This window comes from Carcharodon carcharias, chromosome 3 (genome assembly GCF_017639515.1).
Source record: "Carcharodon carcharias isolate sCarCar2 chromosome 3, sCarCar2.pri, whole genome shotgun sequence".
NCBI classification, from domain to species: domain Eukaryota; kingdom Metazoa; phylum Chordata; class Chondrichthyes; order Lamniformes; family Lamnidae; genus Carcharodon; species Carcharodon carcharias.
Genome location: NC_054469.1, coordinates 191,720,998 through 191,743,191, shown reverse-complemented (window position 1 = coordinate 191,743,191; position 22,194 = coordinate 191,720,998). Strand labels below are relative to the sequence as shown.

General features: G+C 41.3%; 2 protein-coding genes across 11 annotated transcripts in view; one reads left to right on the top strand and one right to left on the bottom strand.

Moving 5' to 3' along the window:
* The window catches only part of cdkal1 (CDK5 regulatory subunit associated protein 1-like 1), a 923,378-nt gene that overhangs the window by 593,650 nt on the left and 307,534 nt on the right, over positions 1-22,194 (bottom strand). For all 5 annotated transcript variants that reach the window (XM_041184180.1, XM_041184181.1, XM_041184178.1 and 2 more), the window contains one exon: positions 17,856-17,959. In XM_041184180.1, coding sequence (XP_041040114.1) covers positions 17,856-17,959 — 104 coding nt within the window. The remainder of the gene's footprint in view (positions 1-17,855; positions 17,960-22,194) is intronic.
* The window catches only part of LOC121276143, a 49,373-nt gene that overhangs the window by 8,567 nt on the left and 18,612 nt on the right, over positions 1-22,194 (top strand). For 3 of the 6 annotated variants that reach the window (XR_005942615.1, XM_041184184.1, XM_041184183.1), the window contains one exon: positions 7,843-7,931. Coding sequence is in view for 2 of the 6 variants with exons in the window: in XM_041184184.1 (XP_041040118.1) it covers positions 7,843-7,931 (89 nt within the window). In the remaining 4 variants the exon portion in view is untranslated. Of the gene's footprint in view, positions 1-7,842; positions 7,932-8,859; positions 10,037-11,621; positions 13,032-22,194 lie in introns of those variants that run through there. The other 3 variants (XR_005942616.1, XR_005942617.1, XR_005942614.1) reach the window with 3 other exon arrangements.

The following is a 22,194-nucleotide window of genomic DNA, read 5'->3' as shown; positions in this document are numbered from 1 at the left end:
TAAATGAAACATGTTATTAATTTACACAAGTTAAAAAAACATATACACATGGCTACAAATTACTACTATCATAACTTATAACACATTCCCAAACTAATCTCCATTAAGGCAAAAGCAACCCATAGACTTAACCAGACACCAGACAAAGCATTTTCATCTTATGAATTCAAAACTAGGTTCCTTTCACTGTGGAGCCAGTTGGAGGCTTGCAGCTGCCTTTTGACCTTACATTGCCTCTGTTCTGCACACCCAAAAACTGAAGTACCACCACTGATTGAATTCAAACTCTCATTGTCTCACCAGCCTATTGGAACTTCACCTTTCAACACTGACATTCCTTTCATAGTACCAATTTTATTACTAATATAAACATATGGCTTGGTGTCTGCTAGATAGGCGTCAATTTTTCACCCCACTTCTTAAATGCTCTATTCAAAAAATGCAAATGCACGTTATCTTTCTTCCATATCAAAACTAGTACCCATCAAAGCATCCAGACTAGCTGGCTTTAATCCAATTAAGATGCACCCGCAGAGTAAACTTATTCTAAAAGAAAAATATTTTCCAAAATATTATAGTTTCATGACATTCCCCTCCTTATCAGAAAATGAACAGTCATAATTCTTAAAGACGGCTTCATTTTAATAACCCATCTCACACTATATCCTATACTAATTACAATATTACATTACCAGATGCATGCATTAACATAACAATATGTACACATTGATATCAATACAAATCACTCCAGTTCAGTGTCTTTTTTCCTTTAAGCTTCAAACTCTTGATAATGCATCTGCGAACAGATTTGATCTTCCAGCAATAAATTAAATTATTATAATAAGACTCCAGCTGAAGAGCCTTGCATTTGTGTCTCGAAATTTGCCCAAAAACTTCAAAGGATTATGATCTGTTTAAACAATTGTTTCTACTGAATTGTTTGCAACATAAATTTCAAAATGCTGCAATGCTAACACCAAACTCAAAAGTCTCTTTCTCAATTGTTGAATATCTTCTCTGTTGGACATTCAGCTTCCGTGAAAAATACCCCATCAGTTATTCAATTCCAGTGTCATCTGCTTGTAACAGTACAGCCCCAATACCTATATTGCTTGCATCAACAGCCAACTTGAATTGCTTGGCATAAGTGGGTACTGCCAACACTGGTGCAATTAATACAGTTTTTCAATGTTGAATGACTTCTGATACTCCAATGTCCATTGAAACTTTTGTTCTTTTTTAATAGTTCAGTCAATGGAGCATCTACTTTGCTAAAATTTAGTACAAATTTTCAGTAAAACCCACTCGTGCCCAGAAATCTCAAAACTTCTCATTTTGTTGTAGGCACTGGGAAATCCACGATAGCCTTGACTTTCGCATCTCTCGGAGCCACCTTACCATGTCCAATAGTATGGCCTAGATAGGTAACTTGCACTTTTGCAAATTCACTTTTAGCCAAGTTCATCTCCAAATTAGCTTCTCGTAGTCGAGTAAATAATTCTTCCAGATGCTGTAAATGCTCCTCCCACATCTGACTGAAAACAATCAGTCATCAATATAAGTCGCACAATTGCTTAGACCCGTAATTATTTTGTTTGTCAGTCTTTGAAATGTCGCAGGTGCATTCTTCATACCAAATGGCATGACTTTAAATTGATATAATCCACTTGGCGTTATGAAAGCTGATATCTCCTTTGCGCTCTCCGACAATGGTACCTGCCAATATCCTTTTAGCATCAATCTTTGTGATAAGTTTCCATTGTCCCACTTTCTCAATGCAATCGTCCAACTGTGGTATGGGATATGAATCCGCTTTTGTCACCGCATTCACTTTTCGATAGAACACACACAGTCTTTGTGTTCCATCCTGTTTCGGTACCAGTACAATAGGCGAACTCCAGTTACTGCAACTAGACTCAATGATATCATTTTGAAGCATGAGATCAATTTTTTTTTGCACTTGTGACAACTTGGCTGGATTTAATCTATAAGGTTGTTGCCTCACTGAAGATGATATTTCTATACATACATCATGCTAAGCTAAATGTGTCTTTCCCAACTTATTTCCACAAAAAGGTTTGTGTGACTGCAATAGCTTTTCCAAATCACTGACACTTGCTTGGAAGGTAACTCAATATTTCATTTAAATTCTCAAGCAGCCAATCATTATCCAATTTGATTAGAGGAAAATCAATTTCAGAGTCCTGCACTTCTACCTCTTTCTCATCATCCACCATTACAAACACCTCTTTTTTTAACCTCTTCGCTGTCAAAATACTTTTTAAGCATATTTAAATGACACACCCTCTGCTGCTTTCTTCTATCTGGAGTATTTATTAAATAATTTACATCACAATTTATTTTCAACCCTGTAAGGCCCACTAAATCTTGCATTTAAGGAATCCCCTAGTACTTGTAACAAAACTAATTTTTTCTATCCAGAAACAAAACTGCAAATTTTAGCCTTCTTATCTGCTTTCACTTTCATCACTTGCTGTGAGATCTTTAAATGTTCCCTAGCCAACTCTCATGCTCTGTTGAATCGTTCCCTGAATTTTGATACATAATCCAGGAGAGCAGTTTCTGAATTTTGACATACCAATTTCTCATGAATCAATTTCAATGGTCCCCTTACCTCATGACCATAAACGAGTTCAAAAGGGCCAAAAACCTGTCGATACATTAGGAGCATCTCTAATAGCAAACAACAAAAATAGAATTTCTGTATTCCAATCTTATGCATAATCAGGACAGTATGCCTTTAACATAGTTTTTAAAGTGTGATGCCATCTTTCCAAAGCTCCTTGTGACTCCAGATGATAAGCTGTTGACTTAAACTGTTTTATCCCCAAACTGTTCATTACTTCCTTAAACACATGTGACATGAAATTTGACCACTGATCTGATTGTATTTCTTTAGGTAAAAAAATTAATTAACTCCTACACAATCTTCTCAGCTGTAATATTTCTTAAAGGTATCGCTTCAGGAAACCTAGTGGACATATCCACTTTTGTTAATAAATACTGATTTCCACTTTTAGTCTTAGGGATAGGTCCTAAACAATCAATCGTGACCCTGGTAAGAGATTCTACAAATCCTGTACTGGGATTAAAGGTGCCAGCTTAATCACTGCTTGTGATTTTCCTGTTACCTGACATATCCTTATGCAATCCTGGCCAAAAAAAAACCTCTATATCTTTTCCTGTGTTTTCCTAATTCCTAAATGTCTCCCCATTAGAATTTCATGAGCAATCCTCAGAATCTCACTTCTATAACCGAATGGGATAACAATCTGATGCACCTCCCTCCAGCTTTCATTTGCTGAGACATGATCCGACCGCCACTTTCTCATTAATGTATTCCCTCGAAGATAACAACATACTGGAATACATTTTGCTATGGTTTCTGAATAAGCTTTCTGATGTAACTGTTTTAATTGCAAATCATTTTTCTGTAACTCCACTAACCTCTCTGAATTGAACACTTCAACTGAACTGTTCTGCATTCTTTCCAACTGAACAATGTTATCAAACATAGTGCCAGCTAATAGGATTTCGAACACCTTCTTCTTGCCTTTGAATTGCCTGCTTATCTTGTTTATTTTGTTCTTCCCGATTTTGATCTCGGTTTAAGGCAATCAGGAAACAATCCAGATAAAAGCAAAAACTGCAGATGCTAGAAATCCAAAACAAAAACACCTGGAAAAACTCAGCAGGTCTGGCAGCATCCATGGAGAGGAGCACAGATACCATTTCAAGTCCAAATGACCCTTCATCAGAACTAAGTAAAAATAGAAAAAAGGTGAAATATAAGCTGGTTTAAGGGGGGTGGGACAAATACAGCTGGATAGAGGGCCAGTGATAGGTGGAGAAAACCAAAAGATGTCACAGACAAAAGGACAAAGAGGTGTTGAAGGTGGTGATATTATCTAAGGAATGTGCTAATTAAGGGTAGAAAGCAGGACAAGCAAGGTACAGATAACCCTAGTGGGGGTGGGGTGGGGTGATGGAATTGAAAAAGGCTAAAAGGTAGAGATAAAACAATGGATAGAATACATTTAGAAATAATGGAAATAGGTGGGAAAAGAAAAATCTATATAAATTATTGGAAAAAAAAGTGGGGGGGGGGGGGGAATCGGAAAAGGGGTGGGGATGGAGGAGAGAGTTCATGATCTAAAATTGTTGAACTCAATATTCAGTCCGGAAGGTTGTAAAGTGCCTAGTTGGAAGATGAGGTGCTGTTCCTCCAGTTTGCGTTGAGCTTCACTGGAACAATGCAGCAGGCCAAGGACGGACATGTGGGCATGAGAGCAGGGTGGAGTGTTGAAATGGCAAGCTTCAGGGAGGTCTGGGTAATGCTTGTGGACAGACCGAAGGTGTTCTGGAAGGAAACAATCCAGGATGTTCCTTCTGTAGCACTTCTGTTGAAAACACTTCTACAGGCTGCTCAATTATCATAGGTATCACCCACATTTGCGATCCAGCCATATCAGTACCCAGAATAAATTGAACCCCTTGCAATGGGCATTTTGTTCCACCACTCCAACTATAACTTCACCCGTCTTCCATCTGCTCTTTAAATTTACCTTCCACAACAGAATAGATTTAACATCTCCATGAACCCCACTTATTATTACCTGTTCCGGTAACACTCCCTTTGAACAACAAATATCACTATCCCACAACATTAAGGATTGACTAGCCCCTGTGTCTCTTAATATTTTAAGAACTTTACCCACTCCACACTGTACACATGGAAAGACTTTCCCTTTACATACAAAGTCTTTAAACATTTCTGCAACCTGCTCCTCAGAATTCTTTTGAACAAACTGTGAACACATTCCCACTTCTTTACCTTTCACTGATTCTCTCCGTTTAACCTGTACACAAGCCACTGGTTTCTCCTGTGCCTGAACCTTAGAACCCACAGTACTTTTACATCCAGAGCTTTTCTGTACCCCAATAATTCCTCCAGATTTTTCCTGCAATCTCCAACACACCAATTTCATGTGCCCCACTGTACTACAATGAAAACACCTCAATTTTCATATGTCATTTCTACCTTCAGCATCTTCCTCTGCGTTCTGAGAAAAGGCTTCAGGGGAACTTCCAGCCACTCCTCCTCTTCCCTGACTATCTGCCTTCCTTTCACCTTCCACTTTTTATCCTTTTCCAATTTGAAAGGGTGACGGAAAAATAGCTTTAGCTCTACAAATCAGCTCATAATCATTAGCTATCTGCTGCTTGTCTTACAGGATCAACCTTCTGTTCCTCCACATGAGTTCTCACTACTGAAGGGATTGAATCTTTAAATACTTCCAAAAGAATGACAAGCTGCATAGGTTGTCTCTATTTTTAACGCCCACATCTACCGGACAAAACTATTCAGTTTTACTCTTTCAACCTCAATATAAGTCTGTTCAGACTGTTTTCTCATATTCCTAAATTTCTGCTTCTATGCTTCAGGAACCAATTCATATGCACTCAAAACATCCTTTTTCACCACATCATATTTCACCAATATTTCTTATGAAAGCGAAGCATATACCTCAAGCCCCCTACCCAACAACTTAGACTGTAATAATAATGTCCAGTTTTCCTGTGGCTATTTCCTCTGTTTGGCTGGCTTCTCAAATGAAATAAAGAATGCTTCAATATCTGTTTCCTCAAACTTTAGAAGAGCTTATGCAAATTTAAACATATCCCCATTGGGTTCTAGTATGGAGACAAATCCTTCCTCACCTGACATCTCCTTTCTAATTGCCAACATTTGTAGTTGGAATTCTTTCTCTCTTTCCTCCTTCTCCAGCTCCACAATTTCTAGTTCCCTTTTAAAAGCCATTTCTCTGTCCTTTGCTTCTAATTCTAGCTTTTGCTATAATTTTTGCAACTGAAGTCTCACTACCTCCAGCTGTGACTCACTAGTGTCAGGTTTCACTTCCAACTGTAGATGCTGTGCTATACTTTTAACTATATCATATTTCCTAGCCCCCGCAGGTAACACCAATTGTAACTTATCAGCCAACTGTGTTAATTTACTTTTGGTTATTCTCTCCAACCCATTCAGAGTTATCTCTTCTACTCCCAGACAAGTCTTAGCAATTTCCAAAGCCATCTTGCAGTCTCACCAGTTCTAAATTACCTCACCAACTCCTGAATTCAAAGTGCTTCTCATCTTCATAAGCTTAGAATTTATCAGTGCCTAACCAATCAAGAAATTAGAAATATCATTTATCCCAGGCAAGCCCCCAATTATTATGGATGATGTAGTTGGTAAAGTGGAGTTATTTAAAAATCCTAGAGGGAAACTTTAAACAACTGTCAAAAGCTATAATTTTAAGTGTTATGTTTGAGGTGTAACTCTAAATTCAGGAATCAGACCATCAGTTTTCGAGGTTTTACATTAAACTAAATGAAACGTTATTAATTTACACAAGTTAAATATACAAACACACAGCTACAAATTACTACTATCATAACTTCTAACAAATTCCCAAACTAATCTCCATTAAGGCAACAGCAACCCATAGACTTAACCAGACACCAGACAAAGCATTTTCACCTTATGAATTCAAACTAAGGTTCCTTTCACTGAGGAGCCAGTTGGAGGCTTGCAGCTGCCTTTTGATCTTATATTACCTCTGCTCTGCACACCCAAAAACTGAAGTTATACCTACCACCACTGATTGAATTAAAATTCTCACTGTCTCATCAGCCTCTTTGAACTTCACCCTTTAACAAAGAAGCTCCTTAATATCAATTTTATAAACATATGGCTTGGTATCTGCTGAATAGGCATCAAGTTTTCACACCACTTCTTGAATGCTCAATTCAACAAATGCAAATGCACGCCATCTCTCTTCTATATCAAAACTAGTACCCATCAAAGCACCCAGGCTAGCTGGCTTTTATCCAATTAAGACACACCCGCAGACTAAACCTCTATTTTAAAAGAAAAATGTTTTCCAAAATTTTATATACATTAATAGCTTCATGACACCGTCTTGAACTTTTTTAGTTAATCACAGATGGTGGGCCCTCCCCTTGGAATTTTTCCTTCTCATTGAAATGCATCTATTCAGTGTATTCTGAAATACCCTTTTAAATGTCTGCCACTGAACCTCTATTGTCCTATCCCTTCATCTCATTTGCCAGTTCACTTTAGCTAGCTCACTTTCATACCCTCATAATTGCCCTTATTTAAGTTGAAAATAATTTTGGAAGGACTTGTTTCGCCCTCAAAATGAATGTAAAATTCAATTATATTATGATCACTGCTACCTAGATGTGTCTTCACTATGAAGTTATCAATTCATCCTATCTCATTGCTCAATACCAGGTCTTGTATAGCCTGCTCTCTGGTAGCTCTACAACATGCTGTTCTAAGAAACTATCCCGAAAACATTCTATGAACTCCTCATCTATGCTACCTTTGCCCATCTGATTTTTCTAATCTATATGGAGATTAAAATCCCCCATGATTATTGCTGTATCTATCTGGCAAGCTCCCATTATTTCTTCTTTTATACACTGTGCTACTGTGTAGTTACAATGAGGGGGCTTCTTGACTTTATCATTTCTCATGTCAACCCAAACCGTTTCTACATCCTGGTTTCCTAAACCTAGGTCATCCCTCTCTAACGTGCTAATACCCTCATTAATTAACAAGCCACCCCTCCACCTTTTCCTAACTTCCTGTCCTTCCTTAAGGTCACGTACCCTTCAATATTCAGGTCCCAATCTATGTCATCCTGTAGCCATGTCCCTATAACAGAGATCAGATCGTACCTATTTATTTATATTTGCGCTATCAGTTCATCTATTTTGTCTCAAATGCTACAGCACCATTCAACGACAGTCGCACAGCTGCAGTATCCAACCCAAGTTCACAGAAAGAAATGAGATGCAGTAAGAAACAGAAAAGGCCACAGGTGGGTAAAATTAGTATTGCTGTTATATTATTCATTTGTGGAATGTGAGCTTCACTGGCAAGGCCAGCATTTACTGCCCATCCTTAATTTCCCTTGAGGTGTTGAGCCACCTTCATGAACTGCTGCAGTCCTTGTGGTGAAGGTACTACCAAAGTGCTGTTACAAACAGAGTTCCAGGTTTGTGGTCCAACAATGATGAAGAAATGGCAATATATTTCCAAGTAAGGACAGTGAGTGACTTGGAAGGAAACTTGAAGGTTGAGTTCCCATGTATCCGCTGCCCTTGTCCCTCTAAGTGGAGAAGTTTTGAAAGATGTCTTGGCGAGTTGCTGCAGTAGATCTCATAGATGGTGCGCACTGTTGCCACTGTGCACCAGTGGTGGAGGGAAAGTTTAAGGTGGTGGATAGGATGCCGATTAAGTGGGCTGCTTTGTTTTAGATGGTGTCGAGCTTCTTCAGTGTTGTTGGAGCTGCACTCAGCCAGGGAAGTGGAAGGTACTCCATCACTTCCTTGACTTGAATCTTGCTGATGATGGACAGGCTTTGGGAAGTAGTGAGTTACTCACTGCACAATTTCCAGCCTCTGAGCTGTTCTTGCAGCCACAGTATTTATATGGCTGGTCCAATTAAATTTCTGGTCAATGGTAACTAGGGTTGCCAAATGTAATTATATGTATTCCTCAAGGATTCATCATATGTCTTGCCTCCATGTTGCAGCCATTAATTGACCAACATATCCATCATTGTGATGTGCTGCCTTCCTGTACCAAATGGAAAACAAAAATTGGATGATGCTTAGCTGTTAGCCAAACAGCCTTTTCCTCCGATTGTCAATATGTTTAATCCAATAAAGAGAAAAGCTCAAAGAAAGTGAAGAAAATGACAAAACAAAAAATTCTTTTTTAATGTCTCAATGTTTTTTCTCCAGGGTTGCACACAGCAGTGTCCTGGAGATTGATCTTCAATTTCTGAAGGCTCCAAGCATGGTGGGTTGGTAACCCTAATGGTAACCTTTAGAATGCTGATGGTGGGGAATTCAGTTATGGTAATGCCATTGAATGTCATGGGGAAATGCCCATTGCCTGGCACTTGCTTGGTGCAAATGTTACTTGCTACTTATTAGACCAAGCCTGAATGTTGTCCAGGTCTTCCTGCATACAGACACAAATTACTTCAGTATCTGAGAAGTTGTGAATGGTATTGAACGCTATCCATCAGAAAACATCTCATCTGACCTTGTGACGGAGGGAAGAGCATTGATGAAACAGCTGAAGATGGTTGGGCTGAGAACATTACTCTGAGGTACTCCTGCAGCGATGTCCTAAAGATGAGATAGTTGGCCTCCACAACCACAACAATCTTCCTTTTTAATAGGTTTGAATCCAATCAGTTCCAAGTTTCCCCTCCGATTCCCATTGGCTTTAACTTTACTAGGGGCTCCTCACTCAATCAACTGCTGCCTTGATGCTAAGGGCAACCACTCTCACCTCATCTCTGGAATTCAGTTCTTTTGTCCATGTTTGGACCAGGCTGCAAGGTGGTCTGGAGTTGATTAAGCCCTGGTAGAATCCAAAATGAGCATCAGTGAGCAAGGTGTGATCGAGTAAGTACCATCTGATAGCAATGTCAACAACACCTTCCATCATTTTGCTGATAACTGATAGGGCGACTTTTGACGAATTGGATTGTTCTACTTTTCGTGGAAAGATGCACCTGGGCAATTTTCTATAGTCAGGGAAATGCTGTATTATAGCTGTACTGGAACATTTTGGCTAAGGGCACAGCTTGCTTTAGAGCACAAGTTTTCAGTACTACGACCAGTATGTTTAGAGGGCCCAAAGCCTTTGCTCTAACCAGTGCATTCAGCTGTGTCTGATATCATGCAGAATGAATAAGAGTCTGAAGGCTGGCAGCATCTATGATGGTGGCCACCTCAGGAGGCTGCCAAAATGGGTCATCCACTTGGCACTTCTGGCTGAAGATGGTTACAAATGTTCCAGCCTTGACCTTTGCACTGATATTCTGGACACCCTCATCATTGGGGATGGGGATAGAAACAGAAAATGCTGAAAAAACTCAGTAGTTCCGGTAGCATCGGTGGAGAGAGAAACAGAGCTAATGTTCCAAGTCCAAATGACTCTTCTTGAAGTCATTCAGCATTGAAATGCTAACTCTGTTCCTCTCTCCACAGATGCTACCAGTCCTGAGTTTTTCCAGCATTTTCTGTTTTTGTTTCAGATTTCCAGCATCCACAGTATTTTGCCTTTATCTTCGTACAAAATTATTTGCCTGTTAATTTGTATGTGGTTGCTGTGGAAATAGACGGATTGTGGTCCATTTTACCTCACTCACTCAATCCCAATTGAACATTTGCTGAAGTTCTAGATGAGAGAAGTAGGATATCTATGAATAATTCTAAGAGTATCCACAGAAAACATTTTTTAAAAACTTTAATAGAGGAGTAATCTAGGACCACGTACATAAACTGGATTCAGCTTCTACCAAAGCAGAAACAGAAAATGCTAGAATCTATCAGATCAGGCAGAGCCAACAAAGGAGTTGGCATTTCGGGCGTGAATCTTTTGTCACCTTCCAAAATCATATGTAAATCAGAATTTTGAATTGCCTCACTCTCCCTATCTCTGTGATCTTCAGCCTTACAACCCTCCAAGATCTCTGCAACTTTTTTTATTCTGGAATCTGGCACAATTTTTATTGCTCCACCATTGGCTGCCATGCCTTCAGCAGCCTTGGCCCTAAGCTCTGGAATTCCTTCCCTAATCCTCTCCTTCTCAGCTCTCTCTTCTCACACCCTACATCTGTGAACAAGCTGTCCTGATATCTCATTTTGTCTGATAGCAATCTTGGGCCATTACACTATATTAACAGTGCTACTTAAATGCAACATGTAGTTTCAAACAAATCAAATTGTGGTTTATTATCCTAGTTAATTGCATTTTGGCACCAAATCTCCAAGTTTGGGGGTATATAGTTTTAAGGAGTCAGCAGAAGTCAGAGAGAGTTAACTGCGGGGAAACAGTGCTGGAGGCCAATAGGTAAAAGGGGCATGGTTCTGTCTGATCTGAACTTGTTCCTACTTAGCAACTAAGCTATCCTTTCAGATTTCACCTAACTCAGAATTCCATCCCACTTTCTGGCTGCCCACTTGGAATTCACACAACAATGTTTAATCTCAGTGTCTTGTTTGATGTGGAGCTTCAAATCCCCAACAATGACCAAGGCTGCCCCTGCTTGTCTCTATAAACATCACCAACTCCATTTCTACTTCACTTTACTGCAACTCTGATCCATGTCTTCTTCACAACCAGCCTCATTTCAGATTTCCAGCTTCCCAGTATTTTGCTTTTATGTTTTGCAGTTATATGAGCACTTATTGTGTTGATGTGAAAAGGTTTTGGGCAGGAACAGATGCAAAAGGTACCATTACAACGTGGGTGCCAGTCATAATTTGATATCAGACCACATTATTGCCAAATGATGCTAAACATCCTTATGGAGATCATTTTACCTTGCTTTATGTTTGCAATGGAGACATGATTTGACATCAGAACACATTATAGCTAAGTGGTGTTAGACACCCTTGTGCAGATCATTTTATACTGTTTTGTGTTTGTAATGGTTCTAATATAGTACCAGTTCAGCACGCAACTGAACTTTATTCGAATTCAGGCATTTCATTGCACCTCTTGGTCAACTAATGAAGTGAAGACAAAAACAGAATTACCTGGAAAAACTCAGCAGGTCTGGCAGCATCGGCGGAGAAGAAAAGAATTGACGTTTCGAGTCCTCATGACCCTTCGACAGAAGTGAAGCATCACTCCTACCAACACTCGTCGAACGTTAAAAATAAGCTGCTGGGAAGCAGAACTCTAACATGTTAAATGCCATGCTGTGCTAAGCAGACGGAGGTCAATCTGCTGAGAGGTCTAGTCTGCTTACTATGCATTGCCATGTCAAATACCAATGTCAGTCAGCAATCTGATATAAATGCAACTTTAATGGATCCTTACTCTATCAATATTTCTACCAATACACAAAATTGCTGCTCCATCCAGCCCCAACCGTATATAAGCATTTAAGTACAGTGTTTAGAATCACCCAATGTACTGCAGAATCAATGCACTGTTTAGTTTGATCTTGGTCTGATATCTGAATAAGGACAGTATTAGGGGAGCTACAATTAGACTCAGGCCATCTGGGTTAGGGAGGGAGGAATTGGCTGTGGTTCCCGCTCCTAATCACTAACTAGTGATCCTGCTGCAAAAACTTTGTATATATGTTGTGTGAAGACAGAGTTAGGGTTCAGCCTCAATCGTCTCCTCCAACCTGTCATCAAATAGCCTGCTGATACAGTGCCAAAAGATAACGATATCTCGGTTAAGGTCATGAACGTTGCCCAGCTGTCAAGTAAAGGGAGAAAAAACTTGCACATTTTGACCTTCCACTGCGACGAAAAAGTAGATAGTATTAGAGGCTCCGTTTAGTCAAGTCAAACTGAACCTTCAATACAATAAAGTCCCACCATTCGCAGGGGTTACGTTCTTGGAGAACTTCGCAAACACCGAACATATTTTATAATGGGAGTCAATTAGATAGGTTCGAACCAGTCAAAAAAATTTCATATGTGTAGAGAATAAAAGGCAATAAAAACAATGTTTTTAATAAATATAAAGATGAGCCGCTGTTAAACAAAATAAGAAATATATATTCACCACACTTTCCTTTATTATAAGGCTCTCCAGCCGTATGTGATGGGCTTGGAGGTGGAGTTGGTGGAGGTTTACTTGAAAGTGGAGATGAAGGGAGTGGATGAGGTGGCTGATGTAGATGTTGAGCTAAATGCAGATTCACAGAAAACTGAGCACTGCTCAGCCTGATGAAGAGCAAGATAGCACTACAAAATGGAGGTGCTCGCCTAAAGGTCCAAACAGCATCCCACAAATAGCAGTTAAAGCCATCTTGGGGATCAGAGTTCAGGGAGAAGTACTTCAAATATCAACAGAAATGCTATGCACAGCCTTTCTGCTTCTTTACACCTCAATCTGCAAGATCATATAATGGCATTCTGACCTCCCGCCATGAAGCTGCCTCCAATGTATTGGCAGGCTCCAGATGGGAGATGGCTGGGGGAGGGGGGGGGGGGGGGGGGGGGGGTCATGCGCCATTCACAAAATTTCACTGCTTGCCAGAAGAGAAGGCAATTGCTCTTTTAAATAAAAACAGAGCTTACATTTATATGAAGTTTCATAAAGTCTCTCTGAACGTCTCAAAGTGCTTCACAATTAATTCTTTCTAAAGTCAAGTCACTTTTGGTATATAGACAAACATGGTAGCAAATTAGCACACAGCACGGTTCCACAAACAAAAATAAGTGAAAAGTATAGAAAAACATTTTTGGTCATGCTGGTTGAGGGAAACATGTTGAAGACAACTGATTTGTGGTTTCCAGGGGAAAAAAGAACAGTGAGTGAATGCAATTTCTAAAATACTTAAAGAAGTCTCAAAATCGCAATCAATAAAAGCAAAGTTTGACATAGTCTCTGATAACCATTATCCCTGGTTTTTTTTTTTAAACACAATAAGTCCACAAAACAGAAGCAGAGGAGGCATTCTCCTGGGAGTAATTTAAAGTCTTGTTCGAATCAGATAAATGTAATAAAGACTAATGGACAGATCCATAGTAGTCGCATGGTCAGTGAATCAGAGCCATAAGTTCCTTGTATCAAAAAGGATGAAGGTTCTTCAAAATGGGCCTACTGACCTGGATTAGCACAAATAATACACATAGGCCACAGCAATGTAAAAACGTGACATCAAAAATAGAATACTAAGGATCAGGATTAAATTATAAATGGGTACATGACTACAAAATAATTTAATGTACTTACACAACCGAAACCCAACATTATATACTTCTCTTCCTCAAATAAAAATTTGCTAAATCTGACATGTGATCATCTTCCTTCTTTCCACTCAGAGAAAAGGCTAGCATTGCATCACAAAGAGGTAACTCTCAGGCACTGAATACTAAACAATATTTAATTTTTTAAAAAATAATTAATTCTTGGAATGCAAGTATCATTGGTCAGGCCAGCATTTATTCCTCATTCCTAACTGCCTGACAGTGCGGTGGTGTGTCGTTTTCTTGAACCACTGCTGTCAATGTGGCATTGGTACACCCACAGTGCTGTTAGGGAGAGAGTTCCAAGATTTTGATGCGGTGACAGTGAAAGAATGGTGATACAGTTCCATGCCAAGATGGTGAGTAACTTGTAGGGGAATTTGCAAGTGGTGGTGTTCCCATGTGTTTGTTGTCTGTTCTTCTAGGTGGTACAAGTCACAGGTTTAGAAAGTGCTATCAAAAGAACCTGGACAAGTTGTGTTCTTGTAAATAGGCCATTCTTCTGCCACTGTGTGCTGGTGATGGAGGGAGCAAACGTTTCAGGTGGTGGATGGGATGCCAATCAAGCAGGCTGTTCTGGATAGCGTTGAGCTTCTGGAGTGTTGTTCAAGTTGCACTCATCCAGGCAAGTGGAGAGTATTCTATCACACTCCTGACTTTTGCCTCATTGACAGTGGTCAGGATTTTGGGAGTCAGGAGGTGAATTAATCATTGCATTTTCCCCAGACCCTTGCAGCTACAGTTTTTATATGGCTAGTGTTATGCTTTTAGTCAATGAAAACCTACCCAATACTATGATACTGATGGTGGGGGATCAAAAATGGCAAAGCCATTGAATATCAAAGATAGATAGGTAGATTTTCACCTGTTGGAGATGTCTTGCGCTTTCGTAGCATGAATGTCACTGATCAACCTAAAACTGAATACGTTGTCCTAGTTTTGCTGCAAATGGACACGGACTGCTTCAGTGCTGAGGAGTTATGAATGGTACTGAACATTGTGCAATCATCAGCAAACATCTGCACTTCTGACTCTATGTTGGAGGGAAGGTTATTATGAAGCAGCTGATGATGGGCCCAGGCAGGACCCTGAGGAACTTATGAATGGATGTCCTGGGGCTAAGATGATTGGCCTGCAAGAACTACAACCATCTTCCTTTGTGCTCGGTATGACTCCAACCTATGGAGAGCTTTCCACCGTATTCCAAATGATTTCAATTGGTCTAAGGCTCCTAGATGCCACATTTGGTCAAATGCTGCCATGATGTCAAGGGCAGTCACTCTCACCTCAAGTCTGGAATTCAGCACTTTTATCCATGTTTGGGCAATGGAAGTAATGAGATCTGGAGCTGGCTGGTTCTGCAAAGCCCAAACTGAGCATCAGTGAGTAGGGTGTCACATAAGAACACGAGAAATAGGATTACCAAGTGGACCATGTATACCCCCCAGCCTGCTCTCCCATTTACTTATGATCCTGATTGATCTTTGGCCTCAACTCCATTTTCCCACCCGCGCCTCATACCCCTTGATTCCCTTAGATAACATAAATCTGTCAATCTCAGCCTTAAATATTCAACGATGGCACATATACCTTTGTGTTGGAAAATTTCAAAAGATTCATAACCCTTCAAGTGAAGGAATTCCTCATCATCTCAGTCCTTGGACCCTTATTCTGAGATCATGCCTCCTTGTTCTAGATTTCCTACCCAGGGGAAACAAAATCTAGCGTCTACTCCATCAAGCCCTTTCAAAATCTTGTAGGTTTCAATGAGATAACCTCTCATTCTTCTAAACTCTAGAGAATATGGATCAAATTTTCTCAGCCTCTCATCGTAGGACAACCCTATCACTCCAGGGCCCATTCTAGTAACCTTTGAGTACCATATCCAAGGCAAGTATATCCTTCCTTATACATGGAGACCAAAACTACACACAGTACTCCAGATGCCATCTCATCAAAGCAATGTGCAATTGTAGCAAAACTTCCTTCTTCTTGTACCCCAATCCCCTTGCAATAAAGACCAGCACACCATTTGCCTTTCTAATTGTTTGCTGTCCTTCATGCTAACTATGTGTTCCTTTCACTCCTTGTACGAGTACAGCCAAGTCCGTCTGAACGTCAACATTTACAAGTTTCACACCTTTTAAAATATATTCTGCTTTTCAATTCTTACTACCAAAATGAATAAGCTCACACTTACCCACATGATACTCCATCTGCCATCTTGTTGCCCACTGACTTAACCTCTTTGCAGCCTCTCTTGAGTCCTCGCTTCTCACAGCTTGTTGCGAGTTAGTGCCACTTGATAGCACTGTCAACGATACTTTTCATCACTTTGTTGATCAATGACAGTAGACTGATGGGGCAGAGATTGGATATGCCCTGCTTTTTGTGCACAGGGTACATCTGGGCAATTTTCCACATTGACAGGTAGGTGCTGTGTTGTACCTATACTGGAGCAGCTTGGCCAAGGGCAAGGCTCACTTGGGAGGACAAGTCTTCAGTATAACAACCGGAACAATGTCAGGAGCCACTGTCTTTTTTGTATCTAGTGCCTTCAGTCATTTCGTGATATCACGTGGAGTGAACTGAGTTGCCTGAAGGCATGCTGAAGATGGAGACCTCAGGAGGAGGCTGAGGTGGATCATTCACTCGACAATTCTGACGGAAGATGGTTACAAATATTTCAATCTAGTCTATTGCACTGATGTGCTGGGCTCCACCAACATTGTAGATGGGGATGGCATTGGAACCTTCTCCTCCAGTTTAGCTGAATGCTAAATAGGATCAACACAACTGATCAAGCAGTACAAAATTGGACATCCATGACATGTTGTGGGCCATCATCAGCAGTGCTACACAACATGATGGAGGATGCTCTAAGTGTGAAGATTGGCTTTCATCTCAATGACAACTTTGCCACAGCCATTCCTACCATTACTGTCATGAACAGGTGCATCTGTGGCAGATAAATTGCTGAGGATGGAGTCAAGTAAGGTTTTTCCTCTTGGTTCTTTCACCTCTAGGCTCAGTCTGGTGGATATGGACTCAGTCAGCTCAGTCAGTCGTGGTGCAACCGAGTCACTTTTTGTGATGGACATTGAAGTCCCCCACCCAAAGTGTATTCTGTGACCTTGGTACTCTCTTTTTTTCCCCACGTAGTGTTCAACATGGAGGAGCTCTGATCCTCCAGCTGAAGGAAGGCTTTGGTGGTATTCAACAGGAGCTTTCCTTGCCAATGTTTGAACAGATGCCACAAGAATTCATGGGGTTCGGATTTAATGTTGAGGATTCCCAGGACCACTCCCTCCTGGCTGTACATCAATGTGCTGACACCTCTGGTAGGTCCATCCCGCTGGTGGGACAAGACATACCCAGGAATGGTGACGGCAGAGTCTGGGACATTGGCTGTAAGGTATGGTTCAGTGAGTATGACGGCTTTAGACTGTTGCTATGCTAGTCTGTGGGCTAGCTCTACCAATTTTGGCACAAGTTCCCAAATATTAGTCAGGACAAACTTTGCAAGCACAGGGCAGGGTGTACCTCTGCCATTTTTAGTTCTTCGGTCAAAGCTGGATGGTCTGTCTGGTTTTATTATTATTTAAATTTTCTGTAGCGGTTTGATGTAACTGATTGGCTTGCTAGGCCATTTGACAGGGCAGCTGAGAGTCAACTAAACGGCTGTCAACCCAGAGTCAAGATTAATGAATGTAACAAAATAAATGACTGCAATTATTGAACATTTGATAGCCTCAATCTTTGGTGTAACAAACAAGGTTATCCAACATCCACAGCAGCGTGCAACACATATTAGCAAGTACTATATCAAATCTTTTGTTCTCCCCACCTTCCCAGTGTACACAACTGTAGAAATAATAAAAGAGGCACATTACCAAATCTTTTGCTTTAAAAACCACAAACGTTCTGCTTTGGAAATGATTTTTTTTAATCCCAGAAAAAACATTTATAAGCTGCACAAATCTAACACCGTTTAATTTTACCTTGGAAAGAATGGATGGCTCTGTCTACTAGCTCTGCGACCGAGTAACTAGCCAGGTCTCCTCTTGCGTGCTTGGTTTTGCAGTATGTGCAAGCATTCAGGCAGCTGGAGCAACAAGAACAACATAAATTTCATTCAATAATATTACTATAAATCACTGCACACTGGCAGGAAGCTGTGGGGGGTGCGGGGAAGGATATTTTAAGTACTAAATAAATTTAAAGCTCTTTAAGTGCAAGTTAGAACCATAGAAAAATTACAGTACAAAAAGAGGCCATTCAGCCCATCCGGACAAATGCAAGAATGCCAAATTTCAAACAATCACAACAATTTATACTACCCAAAAATTTTGACATCAATAACATTTAGCAGTGTTCATTTGCACTCATTTGACATCAGTTGTACTCAAAGGCAATCATTTAGCCATCATTTACACTCAAAGCAATCATTTAGATTATCATTTAACATTGCAAGCAGTGCAAATGATATCGTCATCAATTGCGCGCAGTGCTCAAACATTTACAACTAGCAAAATCACTTACTTTAAGCATTCTGACACCAAAAATAATCAGAGTTTGTTTCCCGTATTTTTGCATTTCATTGCTTCAAACATACTAAAGCTGAGCTAATGTTAGAAAAAGCAAACTCTGTTTTAACATATATCTTGATAAACTAGTTTAATCTCTTTTTTCATAAGCTATAATGAGCGCAGCACACCACTGCACCCACAGGGCCCTGCCCCATCTCTCTCTCCCCCTTATCCTCCCCCCTCTCTTCCCCTCCACACCGACCCCCACCACCAGAGACCTCAACTTGCAAGGCCAGCCAGAACCAGAACTGACAGTGAGGCAGGCTCTGCTGCAGTTTTTCAGCTAGTGAGGGCCAGTGAATGCAGCGGGAGCGAGGCAAGTAATGGGATTGGGTTTAGGAAATCAGTTTGGGGATGAAGAGAGTCGTTGGTTGGGGGTAGGGAAAGTGGTTAGAGTGTGTCTTGGGCGGGAATGGATGGAGGCAGTCGTCAGGGACCCCCCCAGGAGTTAGGCGGCGAGGGGCCAGAGACCTGGGAGTTCATTGACAAGGGGCCCGAGGCCCAGAGTCTGGTTTGACAGGAGGGGGGGTGACGTAAACCTGAGATTGGGGGGAAGGGAGAGTCATTTGAGGGCAGGGAGGCTAGATCACCAGGGGGAGATTGAGTGGGTGGCAGGGAACCACCAGGGAATGCTGAGGGTGAGGAAGGAGAGGTAGGCACCAGAAGTGCCAAGACTCACGCCGATCGTCCTACATCCTGCATGTTTTTTTTCCCCCAGGACAGCAATTAGGTCTGATGGCCCACGGGGATGGTCTGATGGCTCTCCGCTTCTTCTTTGAACAGAGGCCTGAACAATCCCCATCCACCACTACTCTCCTCCATCTGGCTGAACTTGTTCTCTCACTGAACAATTTCTCTTTAAACTCCTCTCACTTCCTCCAAATAAAAGGTGTGGCTACGGGTACCCACATGGGCTCCAGCTATGCCTGTCTCTTTATGGGGTATGTGGAAAGTTCCTTGTTCCAGTCCTACTCCGGCCCCCTCCAACAACTCTTTCTCCGGTACGTCGATGATTACTTTAGTACTGCTTCATGCTCTTGTCTGGATCTGGAAAAATTTATTAATTTTGCTTCCAATTTCCACACCTCCATCATTCTCATATGGTGCACCTCTGACATTTCCCTTCCCTTCCTTGACCTCTCTGTCTCAATTTCTGGTGACAGACTTTCCACCAATATCCAGTACAAGCCTACTAACTCCAACAGCTACTTCGACTACAGCTCCTCACACCCCGCTTCCTGTAGGGACTCCATCCCATTCTCTCAATTCCTTCGCCACCGTCGCATCTGTCCTAATAGATGCCACTTTCAAGAACAGTTTCTCTGACATGTCCTCCTTCTTCCTTAACCGAGGTTTTCCACCCACTGCGGTTGACGGAGCCCTCAACTGTGTCCAGCCTATCTCCCTCGCATCCGCCCTCACACCACCTTCTCCCTCCCAGAAACATGATAGGGTCCCCCTTGTCCTCACTTATCACCCCACCAACCTCCGCATTCAAAGGATCATCCTCCACCACTTTCGCCAACTCCAGCAATATGCCACCACCAAACACATCTTCCCTTCACCAGCCCCCACCCCCCCACGGCAATCCGCAGGGATCGTTTCCTCCGGCACACCCAGATCCACTCCTCCATTACCCCCTACACCTCAACTCCCTCCCACAGCACCCTCCCATGCAACTGCAGAAGGTGCAACACCTGCCCCTTTACTTCCCCTCTCCTCACCATCCAAGGGCCCAAACACTCCCTTTCAAGTGAAGCAGCATTTCGCTTGCACTTTCCTCAACTTAGTCTACTGCATTCGTTGCTCCCAATGCAGTTTCCTCTACATTGGAGAGACCAAACGCAGACTGGGTGACCACATTGCGGAACACCTTCGGTCTGTCCGCAAGCATTACCCAGACCTCCCTGTCGCTTGCCATTTCAACACTCCACGCTGCTCTCATGCCCACATGTCCGTCCTTGGCTTGCTGTATTGTTCCAGTGAAGCTCAACGCAAACTGGAGGAACAGCAACTCACCTTCTGACTAGGCACTTTACAGCCTTCGGGACTGAATACTGAGTTCAACAATTTTAGATCATGAACTCTCTCCTCCATCCCCACCCCCTTTCTGATTTTCCCCCTCCTTGTTTTTTCCAATAATTTATATGGATTTTTCTTTTCCCACCTAATTCCATTATTTTTAAGTATTTGCATCCATTGTTTTATCTCTACTTTTTAGCCTATTTCGATCCCTTCTCCCCACCCACCCCCACTAGGGCTATCTATATCTTGCTCGTCCTGCTTTCCACCCTTAATTAGCACATTCCTTTAGATAACATCACCACCTTCAACACCTCTTTGTCCTTTTGTCTGTGACATCTTCTGGATATCTCCAGCTATCACTGGTCCTCTTTCCAGCTCTTCTTGTTCCCCCCCTCCAAAAAAAACCAGCTTATATTTCACCTCTCTTCTATTTTTACTTAGTTCTGTTGAAGGGTCATTCAGACTCGAAACGTTAACTGTGCTCCTCTCCGTGGATGCTGCCAGACCTGCTGAGTTTTTCCAGGTATTTTTGTTTTTGAATTGAAAAGAGGTGCAAGATCCTTTTGTTTGCAGAGAATGTATGTGCCACTTCTAGCAATCGCAAATAGGTCATGTTATGAGCTCGACTGATTGTCTCAAATTGGTTGTTGGTGTAGCTTTGAGTACACTCAGGATTGTTCAGCAAGTGCTGCCCAATCATGGAAGTGTAGGCTGGTTAACTATGGTCTATACTCTGCCTATTACGAACAAACGAAGGAAATGCTGTTTGATTCGATCAACCAATCCCTGATGAAACTAAAGAACATTAATATCACTTAAGTATAATTCTATTTGAACCTATTGCCATTCCTAAAACACATGAAATACATCTTCTTGCATGGATTTTTAATATTTGATCTCTGGTCAGAGCCAGGATGCCTGCTGTTATCTCCATAAAAGCTAGCAATTCTGTGAAAGAGGGTCATAATATGACAAAACTCCATTAGAAAAATTTCATATGGGTTACAGAATCAAAGAGTTGTATTGAGGTAAAATAATACATTTGCATTTCTGTTTGAATCATCCCAAAACATGCCACATTACTATAGAGATAGTGATTCAAGATGGTGCCTTGGTTAGAAGGTTCTTTTGTTTTATTTGTGTGTGTGTGTGTGTGTGTGTGTGTGTGTGTGTGCATGCGCGCGCGCACACATATTTGCTGACAGAAGCAAGCAGTTCAGTTTGAGAATAGCCAGATGTAGTTGCAGATTTGGTCTTGTGTAGGCTGCAACTCACTGAGTTGTGACAGCCAAAGAAAATAATGTCACTCAGGCCTGTTTCTTAAGCAGACAAAATGATAAAGCAGATAAAGCAGACTTTATCATTCATCACAAATAATGCAGTTGGGGTTCTATCTCAGTTTAATGAGGTAAGAAGCAGCCCAAGATCTGTTCTAGCTTGCAGCTAATGGAAAAATCTACAGCAGTCCTCACAGAACAGAAAGCAGTCAGCAGAGTTTGTTTGGGAAGCAGTGGGAAGGCAGCTGGGTACCTGCAGGCAACCTGAACAAGGAGCTGAAGCATCTACCTTTGTGAGGTCTGCCAAGAAAAGGTGTGGGGTCACATTGCCAAAAAAAAGTTAATGGGAGGACCCTCATAGGATCTTTCCTCAGAGAATAGCTGGATGACTAGGGAGAATTGAAGTGAATTCCAGAGAGCTGTAGCATAGCTTTGGGTTGTTCCCAGAA